Source organism: Xyrauchen texanus, chromosome 23, assembly GCF_025860055.1.
Source record: "Xyrauchen texanus isolate HMW12.3.18 chromosome 23, RBS_HiC_50CHRs, whole genome shotgun sequence".
Classification (NCBI taxonomy): domain Eukaryota; kingdom Metazoa; phylum Chordata; class Actinopteri; order Cypriniformes; family Catostomidae; genus Xyrauchen; species Xyrauchen texanus.
In genome coordinates this window covers 34,809,217-34,821,614 of record NC_068298.1, presented here as the reverse complement: position 1 = coordinate 34,821,614, position 12,398 = coordinate 34,809,217, and the positions used below count along the sequence as shown (strand labels likewise).

Sequence of the window (12,398 nt, the reverse complement as noted above, 5' to 3'; positions counted from 1 at the left end):
CGTGCTGTCAAAACAGCGCTAATCCTCATCTCAGAAAAGCGTTCTGAGATGATGTTCTTCTCACCACAATTGTACAGAGCGGATATCTGAGTTATCATAGACTTTGTTAGTTCAAAACCAATCTGGCAATTCTCTGTTGACCTCTCAGAGGTCAACAAGGCGTTTCCATCCTCAGAATTTATGCTCACTGGATGTTTTTTTGTTTTTGGCACCGACTGTGCGTGAAAATCCCAGGACAGAAATAACGAAACCAGCCCGTCTGGCACCAACAATCATGCCACGGTCCAAATCACTGAGATATTCCCCCCCCCGATAATTGACGTGAACATTAACTGAAGCTCCTGACTCACATCTGCGTGATTTTATGCACTGCACTGATGCCACAGATTGGCTAATTAGATAATCGGCTGGTTTGTTCTTTCTTTGTTTCTTGTAGATAAAGATGAAAACACAGCTACAATGACTGATACAGTTAATTGTAATTACCTGTCACTTCATGGTCATCATGAACTCAATGATTGCGTGTATTGATACATTTATCTGAAACAGAGAGTAAGAAAACGTGAAAAATAAGAAGCTGAGGCAATTCAGTGAGAAAATTCCCATGCATTATAATTGGCTACAAGACAAGGTTTTCATACAGCTCTTGGGCGCCGCCTGGTGGCCACGAATGACCATGTTCCTCAAATATTCGCTTTGTTTATGGCGTTTAAAATGGCAAACGCAAAGAATTGGGTTGAGACAGAAAAACTATTTATTTTTAATTTCACTAGTAGCATGTATGTTGTTATACATAACAATTACATGTAGGTCCCTCGCAAAACCCAGGGTTCACATATTCAAGTTTGAGTAAACCAAATGGTTCACAACCAATATGCATCCATTCTGAAACTCAGAGAGCCCCTGTGTTCAAACAGACACAGATCAATCTGGGTGACTGACATCAAGGTCTAGCTCTACATTCTGCCATTGGCTTTGAGAAAGGTATTTATACCCTGGCCTTGGTTGACCTCTGTTTAAAGAGAATTTAAATGAGACATTAAATGCAATTCTTTATTCGAGCAATCTGGTTTTAATCTGGTGAATAAAACTAAACCTTGTTGCCTTCTCTTCCAATAGACCCCTCTGATGCACTCTTCATTTAAAATGATGTAAACTATACAAAGCATTGTCAATACATTTTCATGCAGATATTTTAGGCTATATTTGAATTTAGATAGATCATAATAGATCACATCTTTAAGACACAAAGATGTTACATATCTTAATGAATTAAGTTAGAGAAGTCTTAGTGTTTCAAAGAAATTACTTAATATCTTATCAAAAAACATTTAACACAAAATGTAAGCAGACCATTGAATGACATCATTAAACAGAAACCTGCCTATTTTTCACAGTTGTTTTTTTAGTACTAAACATGTTATTTATTAACTCGTGTTTTGTTAAATGGACAAGACCATTTTAATTGCTCAAAAACATCCTCAACAAAAGTATCCAGGTGATCCTTCTTGACTTTTCTAAATATTATTAGAACAAACAGGAAGAGTTTATGCAAAAATGAAAATTCTCTCATTATTTACTCAACCTCATGCCATCCTAGATGTATAAATGTAGTTTATTTAAGAATATTTCAGCTCTGTATGTCTACACAAATCAATGTTGACTAAAACTTTGAAGCTCCAAAAAGCACATAGATGCAGCATAAAAGTAAGCCATATGACTCCAGTGGTTTAAACAATGTCTTCAGAAGTGATCCAATTGGTTTTTGGTTAGCATAAAAATATTTGCTGAACATGTTGCCATTGCACAATCAAGCTAGATTACACTTCCTAGTGCTTGACATGCACAGAGCACTAGATGGCACTGCAGGAAGTGTAAACCATCTTGAAATCTAGATTGCGAAGGAGACTGCTGATGACAAGATTTATACATGAAAAAGGAAATATAATTTTGGTCAGTTCTCACCCAAAACTGATTGGATCGCTTCAGAAGACATTGATTAAACCACTGGAGTCATATGGATTACTTTTATGCTGACTTTTGTGCTATTTTTACGTTTTGGTCTCCATTCACTTGCATTGTATGGACCTACAGAGCTGAGTTATTAATCTTTGTGTTCAGCTGAAGAAAGAAAGTTGTCCACATCTGGGATGGTATAAGGGTGAGTAGATCATGAGATAATTTTCATTTTTGGGTGAACTATTTCTTTAATATAAACAAACTTTCAACTTGATAACATGCTTGTCTGTCAGAATAAAATATAAGTAAATGCAATTAATTTTCAAATTTCACAAGATTTCGTGATGCACACATTGTAACTATTCACTCCTGCTGATTATTTATCTAAATTTGTTTGTTTGTTTTTTCCTGAAATGTAGTTTAGCTGAAACACAAGCAATGCTACTTTGTTGGATAACAGTCACATTTCTGAAAGGTTTGCTACATTGTGATTCAACATAGGGTTAAAATGTGTATCTCAATATAACCCTCTAAAGCTTTGTTAAAAACAACAATATCTGCCTACTGGGGTTTGAGATGATCAGAGGAACATGTTCAAAACAACTGAAGAAGTTAATTTCTAAACTGGTTACCTGTTTTTTTACATCATTAAGATAAAACAAAGACAGTAAACTCAATCTCAACACTGGGGTTGATAACAGCTTAACATGCTTGTTTCCAGTTTCCACGTGTGATTAAAGCAATTAAAACAATCAAATCGTCCAGAATGCTGGCCTACACTATTGTTTGAGAACAATTCCTCATTCAGTCATCGCGATTTGAGTTGTTGTGTGTATAATAATAATAATATATATATATATATATATATATATATATATATATATATATATATATATATATATATATATTCTGCACCAGTGCGTCATTTTAAACACAAAGCATTTGTACGCTCGACGTAAACGCACAATATAAACATTGAGCGAGAGAACAAGAGCCAGCCCTGTGTGCGCTGACGTCACAACCCCCCCGCGCGAGCGCGATGTGTTGGAATGCGTGAGTCTCGCGCACTTCCTCGACCGACTTAAGAGTTTGGAAACAACTCCGCCAGAAGCTTGTTTCTACAACAACATCGACAAACAGCGAGTGAGCACCGCCGGTGAGTTTGTGAGCTCGAGTCCCAGTGGTTTCGGGTTGGCCAGGGTGTGGTTTTGTGTTGTTTTTGTGGCGCGTGAGCCCAACTAAGTTCGAGTAAGTGGAGTGAAAATGGAGGGTTGCATTGAAAGGGAGAGGCGCTGTCCAGGGCTGATCTCAACTTGTGCATTTCAGCACGGAGAGAGATCAGATCAGGACCACGGCTAACACACACTCGCTGGGGGGGAAAGTGCACGAAAGAATGATAAATTATACGATAAAAAGTTTAAAAACTACAAAGATCTTCGATCGATCCATGTTGCTTTAAATAGTGTAACTTTGTTGAGTGTGGCGTGTTGTTTGCATGCAGTTTCCGGAACATAGTTTTTATTTTGAGCTTTTAGAACCTTTGCAACTTTTTGGAGACGAAGTTTGGCGAGGAATGATATTGTATGCGTGCATTCAAGCTGAACCGCGACATTTAGTTCACTTTTAACGTAAAGTTTATTCTTTTTGGGCGTTTTATGAGTTTTTTTTTTTCTTGATCGCAAATCACCCACACCTTATTGTGATTTAAATTATGTGAAACTCGATGTATTAAAATTTCGATTGAAATCAGAAATAAATACAGCGCGTGCTGCGTCTGGTTGAGATTGCTCGTGTTTGGAGCTGTCCAACAAGGTCAAAGTTTTTCACTCCTTATTTGGATAACAGCAGACACTATGTTTTTTCACACAAAGTTTGTTTGCGCCTTTAAGCACATGTTTAGTTCTTTGTGGCTGAAATGACTTCATATCAACGAGCTTTCATGAAAATAGCTTGAATTCTCCACTCGTGTAGTTTGTTATTTTTACTCCTCCACTGGCAGAAGTTGGTGGTGCTGTTTTAAAATGGCCGAACACATTTCTGTGCAGGCCTTTCTCTCTCACCACACACACATGCTTATACTTTCCCCACATTCATTTAATGTACATAGAATACAGTTCAGCTTTTGGTGTTGTTTTGTTTTCTCAGTGCATTCAAAATACTGTATTTTTAAATATGCTGCATTTACTATTTAGTATTGTTTTTCAAAATATATATCACATAATTTAGTGTTTATTTTATAGGCTTTCATTTTGTCTTGTTACCCTATTATAGTAAGTATTCATATAGTATTGATACAGATTTCCTTATTCGATTTGATCCTGATTCACAAACTCTTGATTTGTTATAGATTTTATATGGGTAGATTTCAGTTATAATGCCCATTTTGCTTTCATATCAAAGAAATTCCCTCTCAGCAATTGCTGTTAATTATACAGGAGACCTTCTGAACAATTGCATTATGAAAATATACATTTTACAAATAATATTGTAAGTTTTTTGTCATTTTGGTCACATTATAGCTTTTTTTTAAATGTACAAATCCATGTATTCCATCAGTTTATATATTGCATATGTTATATTTTGTTACACCCTGTCTACACTGAATGTGTCTACACAAACATTCTAACCTGTTTAATTTTATAACGAACGCTTCCAGTGTAGACGGTGCAATGCGTTTAAACTGTTTAGATCGTTCAAATGAAGATCACAGTGCATCTGAAAATTTTCACCCATCCCTAAAGTGGAGTATAACATTTAAAATAAATTTATTTAATTTTAGTGCATGGTCGAGAGCGCTGAACTGTTGAAACGGACTACCTCCTGCTGAAATTCCCTAAAATAACCCAGAGTTAAAGCTGTTTAGTGCTTCTTTGGACTTTACTGCAAAGAACAGTGTTTATTGAATCCTAATAGGTTGATGTGTTGATTCAGGTTTTGTCTTTTTCTTTTAATCACTTTTTAGACCAAAGGTTTCCATGGATGGAAGGGTTAATCAATAAGAGAACAACTCCGCTAAGACTCCTAATCTGAAAAAAAGTGATGTTTACTTTAATCAGTTCATGTCACTAACTAACTAAGTTACATTTGTTGCCTTTTGGAGTACACTAGCATATAAATAGTCTCAAAGCTAATAAACATGGATTAAATACCAAATAATAATAATATAAAAAAAAGTGATGTTTAATCAGTTCACGTCATCCAAAGCATTGCAGTGTTTGTTTTGTAGCTTAATCAGATGACCCTCTCTGAAAGATACCACAGTTCACAGCAAATCCACTTAAAACATTAAAATTATAGTATGAAAATGTTTTTTCAGTCCACTTAAAGACCCCATGAAATTGCTTTTCAAGCCCAGTTTTCTTTTCTGTTGACGTATTAATGAAATTGGAAGTTTGGGCAGGACATGTTTTTCGGCATTCATTTAAAAAGATTTATTTAAATTACAGCGACAAACTTATGATGTGCAGTTTGGTGGTATATAGAGGGAGGGGCTTTCTCATTCTAGAGATAATTTGATTGGACAAAAATTTATATACGCCCCTGAGTGCAAGATGAGTCATCAACATTTTTCCAGAAGAAAAAGACTTTATATTTGAAATACACATACTGAATAATTTGCTTTTGTCAACTTTTAGGAGTACACTAGCATTTAAAAGGCCTCAAAGCTAATAAACATGGACTAAATACCTCAAAATGTTCATTTAATTTAATGGATTTAATTAGTCTAAATAGATGTCTTAATTTTTATTGAGGTTGAAATAATAATAAATAAAAGGAAAATTGCACTTCACTAAAATCAATGTTTGTGTTTGAATTTCAGCTGGTTGAGCATGTCTGCTCAGACAGTGTATCCAGCAACAGCTGGTATCTTCATGCCTTCTGTAGGCATCCCACTGCCAGAAGAGGTCCATGACCTCCCTGAGATGTCTCGAAACGATGTGGCCGCCCCTCAGCTAGTGATGCTGGCTAACGTGGTGGTAGCATCAGAGACGTCTCCCTCTGAACGTTATGCAGAAGATATACAAATGGTTGAACTCACAACTGTTGGATGCAACAGCTACTCTGACAGTGAGGAAGAGGGTATTATCAGATACAGCTTTGACAACTCTGAGACGACTGAGGACACATACGCAGAACAGGCCACTTGGGTAGAGCCAGAGGTGACGGAAAGAGTGCTGGAGCAGAGTGCCACAAGAGTGGAGCGAGCAGAAAACAGCACAAAACCTTCTGAAAAATCCCCATCTGAATCTTTATCTGCAGGGAAACGCAAGCGTGACCCAGTCTGCATCTTTGAATGCAACAAAAAGAAGACAAAGCCCTTATTCTGTAAACCCTGCATGTACCGGGCCGATTGCGAGGAGGACTTCATTCACCATCTTGGAGCTCACAGCTCCAAAAAAATGAGTGAGAAGAATGGCTCAGCAGACTCCAACGATGATCAGGCTTGTGAGTCAGGCCAGTTGCCAACAGAAGGCCCAGAGAACAGTGAAAGTTTGATGAACTACAAAGGTGTGATCAGCTGTGATCGCTGTGGATACAACACCAACCGTTACGACCACTATGTAGCCCACCTTAAGCATCACACTAAGGAAGGTGAAGATCAGAGAGTTTTCAAGTGCACCATTTGCACTTATACAACCATCAGTCAGTACCACTGGAAAAAACACTTGAGGAATCACTTTCCAAGCAAGCTTTTCACCTGCAATCAGTGCTCATATTTTTCTGATCGCAAAAATAACTACATACAGCACATCCGAACCCACACTGGTATGTACAAAATGAAAGTCTCAATACTGTCACCGTTCAATTAAAATTCAAATCGATTTTTTATTTTTTTTGTAAGTGTGCTGTTATAAATAATCAGAAATTCATAAAAAAACAAAATACATGATTTTAAACTGTTTTAATGAATCCGTGTAATATCAATTTTGAAACAATTCTTATTGTTTTCCCAAGGTGAGCGTCCATTCAAGTGCATATACTGTGAATACTCCAGTTCACAAAAAACCCACCTTACCAGACACATGAGAACGCATTCAGGTGAGTCTCTTGTCTATTGGAAAAATTGTAGCACTGAAAGTCATCTAGAGTGTATATATATATATTTAGTTACAGGGTTCCCATCCCTTTTGGCCTAAGAATTTTCATGATTCTTCAAGTTGTTCATGAATACCAGAAATAGAATCATTAAAATATTTGAGGTTGCACTTACAAAGAGCAATTTCTAATCAATTAAATATTTTGGAGCTGAGCTTTGCTAGAAAAATGCATGCACCCTTTAGAAATTTTCACGACTTTTTAAGATTTAATTAATTTCTCATGAACTCAGAAGTTTTTATAAAAAATGTATCTCACATCTTTTATACATTTTTTGATTTTTTTTTTTTACCCATTATATTTTAACCTGGATTCCACCATGAAAATAGTTATAGAAGCTGTCATGGTGTTAAAAAACAGGAGCAATTTTAAAATTCCCTGATATTTACAGGTTTTCCATAATTGTGGGTTCCCTGTATTTAGTTTTTAGAATTAGTGTTGGACCGATATGGGTTTTTCAATGACCTATATCTAGAGAGCAGGATTGCCGATGGCTGATATAAATGCTGATATTATACAATGTAACAACATCAAATCAGATGTACACAACATTTCTAAAGTGAAACAAACACTTATTTTAAGCAGTAGTTACTCAGTAAATGTGTATAAACTTGAAAAGAAAAAAAAAAACATTAAACTATCCATTAACAAGTCTATTGGTACTGTAGAATTTAGAACTGACACAAAATAAAGTTTATACTTCTGTTAATCGGCCAATGTGACATATATCATTCTGTCATTATTTAGGATATAGTTAAAGTGAAATTGTAATGCAGGGTTTGATTTAATGTGTTGTTCATCAGCTACAACTCATTGCCTTTGTATTCATGTTGTTAATGCTGTTTCTCTCTTTTGTTGCACTCACTGGAGCCAGATGGCTTTGGATAAAATGGCACATGGTTTGTGGTATACAGAGTGAATAAGAACTGTAGTTCTGTATTGTGATGTGTTTGCTTGTCTTTTATCTGTATCCCCTCGCATGAGATTTGCATCTGTGTTTCCCTCAAAATGTTGAAATAAAAGATTAATTGTTCAGTTTTGACTTTCTTCTGGTCTCTTTACAATAGGTGAGAGGCCTTTCAAATGTGACAATTGCAGCTACCTGGCAGCCAACCAGCACGAGGTTACCCGCCATGCCAGACAGGTCCACAATGGGCCCAAGCCCCTAAGCTGTCCTTACTGCCAGTACAAGACAGCTGACCGCAGCAACTTTAAAAAGCACGTTGAGCTCCATGTTAACCCTCGCCAGTTTCTTTGCCCAGTCTGCAAGTATGCTGCATCTAAGAAGTGCAACTTGCAGTACCACATCAAGTCCAGACACCCAGGATACTCTGATGTGGATGTGTCTAAAGTCAAGCTGCGTGTGAAGAAGCCTGATGCTGATGACCTCCCGGAAAATAAGAATAATAAGCTTGTGATGAATGAGGTTGGAGGGAGACGAAGTGAGGAAGAACAATCAGATGAATTGGATGACACTGAATCAGGTCCCATCAACCTCTCCAAGGTACCCAGTAAACCCACCCCTGCTCTGGAGACAGAGCTGACTGACAAGACTTCAAAGAAATCTGCATTGGATGTCATTGGTATAGAGAAACCTGAAAAGCCAATCCAAAAACCCAAAGAGAAAACCACAGAGAAAAAGTCAATTTTGAAAAATGAGGGGAAAGAGAAAAACAGCAAGAAGGTTAAAGCAAAGACTTTGGAGAAAGTTGCAGACATCACTGTGACCCAAACCGAGGGTTGCAATGACAAAAAAGACAATAAAAAGTTGAAAGTGATGAAAAAGACTGAGAAATCCCCCAAATCTATGGAGAAAGTTTCAAAGGGCCATTCAAAGAAAGAAAAGCCATTGAAGGAGACCGCAAATGAAGTAAGTGCTCAACATTACCTTGTTGCAAAGGAGCAAAGGATGGAATCAGTTAGACAGGTAAACGAAAGAGTGGAGAAGGACCTTCTCGATAAAGAACAGCAGCAAAAACAGGATGAGGAGGAGGAGGAAAGACCGAGGGTAGAAAAGGAAAACCAACTGCAGGATGAGAAAGTGAAGAAGACTGAAGAAAGCTCAAAGGATTGCAAGAAATCTTCAACCAAGAAACCCTACAAGAGGCAGACAAAATCAACAAAGATCAACAGTGGAAAAGGTATTCCGAGTACAGAGAAAGTCCAAGAGGTCAAGACTAACCCGGTCAAAAGAAAAGCAGTGGCTATGAATGTACCAGGGGCTAAAACCTCAGAACAGAACTGTCCCTCCAAGCGGGTCAAGAGCAAGAGAAAAGACACCACCAAGCCAACGCCTGGTGCAACAGGTTCTCCACAGAGCAATCGCACCATACCTGAGGTTCTAAAGGCCATGAAGAGCAAAAGCAAGAACTTGGGAATGAGTGCAAACAAACCTGAGAGTTGCATCAATGAACCTGAGAAGACCAGTGAAAATATTGATGGCAATGCAGGCCCAGAGAATGCAAGCACCCGACAGATCGAAGAATTGTCCACCTCAGAACCACTGAAGGTACCTGAACAACCAGACCAGCAGATTCCGACCGTGGTGATCTGCCAAGATGAGGGAGTTTGCAAAGAGACCAGCACTGTTGAAGAGGAACCCACAGTTGGAGTAATACCTCTGAACCAACTCCAGGATCCAGAGCCAGAATTGCAGAATGAAATTAAAGGAAAGACCGCAGCTGAACCAAAGGAAGTTTTAGAGGTGGACAGCGGAAGTGAGATGCCGTCACCTACTGACAGTGAGTCCTCTCCAGGATTTAGCCAACAGCAGCCCATTTTAAGTCCAACTCTTGAACTTCCTGGTCCACCTCTTCTCAAATCCACAGACGCAGAAGATGACGAGGGTATCCATAGTAATGATGGGGGAAGTGAGATCAGTGATAGCGCATCTGAAGGAAGCTATGACTCCGGTCTCAACGGCCTGGCTGCTGCCACAGAGGGAGAGAAACTTCCCGAAACTCCTTCAGAGGAGCTTCCATCTCCAACCAAACTGCTCAGTCACACGTGCATTTTCTGTGACCGTACATTCTCTTTGGAGATGGACTACCGTCGTCACCTGAACCGCCATCTTGTAAATGTGTATTACTTGGAGGGTGCAACTCAGGGTAAAATGTGAGAGGGAACTTATTGGACAATGCCTACAATTTTGGACTCTTTTGTATCAAAGAGAATTTATGAGCAAGTTTCTCTAAACATTTTCACTTCTGGAGTGAAAAAAGTTGTGTAAGTTTTTTGAGGTGGGCTTGGTGGAAATTGTTATTGTTGGCTTTGCAATGCACAGCTACTCTAGATGCTAACTCTATGATTTCCAGCGTTTAGCTTAAAGAAATGTACTGGGTTCAATACAAGTTAAGCTCTATCGACTGGATCTGTGGCATAATGTTGATTACCACAGAAATGTATTTTGACTGGTCCCTCGTTTATGTAAACAAAGTAAAAATATGGGATACCACGAGGCACTTACAATTGAATCCATAAATACTTGCTGTTTCAAAAGTATAGCCAAAAGATGCAAACATTATACATGATTTTAATGATTGGTAACATCAGGAATTTACCAGCATGACCACAGTTACCAGATTATAAGGTTTACCAGTGTTATGTTTTTTTAACACACTAAAATCATGTTAGCACATATATTTACATTTTGTGGCTTTACTTTTGAAACAGTGTGTATTTAAATGTTTATTGTCTGGCCCCATTTGCTTCCATTGAAGTGCCTTACTGTAACAACCGCAATTTTTCTTTTAAACTATGGACCGGTTGAAAATATTTTCTGTGGTAAAACACCATGCCACTAATGCTGTTGATTGAGATTTACTTGTATTAAAACGCTCCTTTAATGACATTATGTATTGATTCATATCACAGTATTCCTTCAGTTAGCATATGGCTACCATAATTCCAGAATATTTTTTTTAAGCTAGTGGCTAGAGTTATACTCTATGTACTTGTATGAAGACTTATGGATTGTCCATTAGATCTCAAACTAACTGAATCTTTGCTTGGTGATGGTATCTTTAACAAAATTATCATCAACAGATTTTTCCCGAGTTTATCGTCACACTACTTGGAACAACAAAAGGAGGGACACTCTGCAAGTGCACTTTCTCCCTCCATCTCTGCAGAGAGCTGAGATTAGTCAGACCCAATAGTACAGATGATAATGGGCCTTTCAGTGTCTTTGTGCCATTCCATTCCACTGAAGCACCTCCATCTCTGGTCAGCAAGAGCCGAAGTGTGGCTAAAGCTGGCTAATGTCATTGTATTCTTTGTTTCTTTGTAGCCTTTTACAGTTTAGAGTGCACTTGACAACTAACCATAAACTTATATTTGGGGTTCTGTTTCACGTAAGCTAACATTTTTATTTTAACAGTACAATTTTCACACTAATACAGTTCTTTCTTTGTTTAAACTCCTCTGCCTTTCAAGGAGAGTAACAAATAGTATTGTACAGTTTGAGTAGAAAGTAAAAGTCATTGTACATTTCCTTTCAGAGTTTATATACATTTATAATTTGTCTTTAACACTGAGAATCTCACCTCTTGTAGATTTTTCTTTCTCTGTTCAGTTTCTGATTAGATTTCAAGTCCAAAGATTTTGTTGCTTTTATCTGTCGATAAACTGTACATATTGATTTCTTTTTTGCTCTGGTGCTTTGGACAATCAATTTGAGCATTTTTATATATTATCCATATTCTGAATGAATGACTAGAATGGCTTGTCTTGCTCTTAAACATACAGCATTCTGTTCCACGTATCGAATGGATTATCTGCATCAGAAAGTTATTTATCCAAAGTTTTTCTAAACATATCTGACTTTGTTTATTGTGTAAGAATGTGCTGTTGCCACAACCTTTATGTCATTCAATATCTGTCATGTTATCTCGTGAAAGAAATACTGTAAGAAAAAATTTAAGAAATAAATTGCCTTAAGTGCATTCAGTGCAATATTGAATTTTGGATGTTACCAAAGCAAAATGTAATTGGCTTCAGACTGAGATGTGGTGCTCCTAGAAAACCAACAATCCACAGGTACTTCAGTGCCCCTGTAAAACTGCACTCTTGGACGGTTGAATATTTTATCTCTGTAAATTTGTCCTGATCACTTTGAGTCAAGCAGTTTTTCTTTTTTTCTTGAGTCATTTACATGGTAATCAAGTGCATGTCATTTTAATTTCTTTGTAAAAGTTGTCAAATTATATAATTTGAAATATAATGTCCCCTTAAATCAAGTTGGTAATGATGATTATTTGGATTTTTAGAGAAATTATTTGACAGTTTAATATGTGACCTGTGATGTGTTTAGCTGAAGACATTTCAATAAAATAAAAATCACC

General features: G+C 37.3%; 1 protein-coding gene across 1 annotated transcript; it reads left to right on the top strand.

The window, feature by feature from the left end:
• Positions 1–2,990: 2,990 nt before the first annotated feature.
• LOC127617114 (RE1-silencing transcription factor-like) lies at positions 2,991–12,397 on the top strand. The gene is made up of 4 exons (XM_052089010.1): positions 2,991–3,115; positions 5,780–6,726; positions 6,916–6,999; positions 8,124–12,397. The coding sequence occupies exons 2-4, from the start codon at positions 5,790–5,792 to the stop codon at positions 10,172–10,174; spliced, it is 3,072 nt and encodes a 1,023-aa protein (XP_051944970.1). The 5' UTR covers positions 2,991–3,115; positions 5,780–5,789; the 3' UTR covers positions 10,175–12,397.
• Position 12,398: the final 1 nt, after the last annotated feature.

What these genes read in the sequence shown, in the direction of transcription:
- LOC127617114 (XM_052089010.1), top strand. Translation starts at nt 5,790, where the DNA reads ATGTCTGCTCAGACAGTGTATCCAGCAACAGCTGGTATCTTCATGCCT. An exon ending in GCACATCCGAACCCACACTG is followed by an intron (nt 6,727 to 6,915) that starts GTATGTACAAAA and finishes TGTTTTCCCAAG; the next exon opens with GTGAGCGTCCATTCAAGTGC. An exon ending in ACACATGAGAACGCATTCAG is followed by an intron (nt 7,000 to 8,123) that starts GTGAGTCTCTTG and finishes TCTTTACAATAG; the next exon opens with GTGAGAGGCCTTTCAAATGT.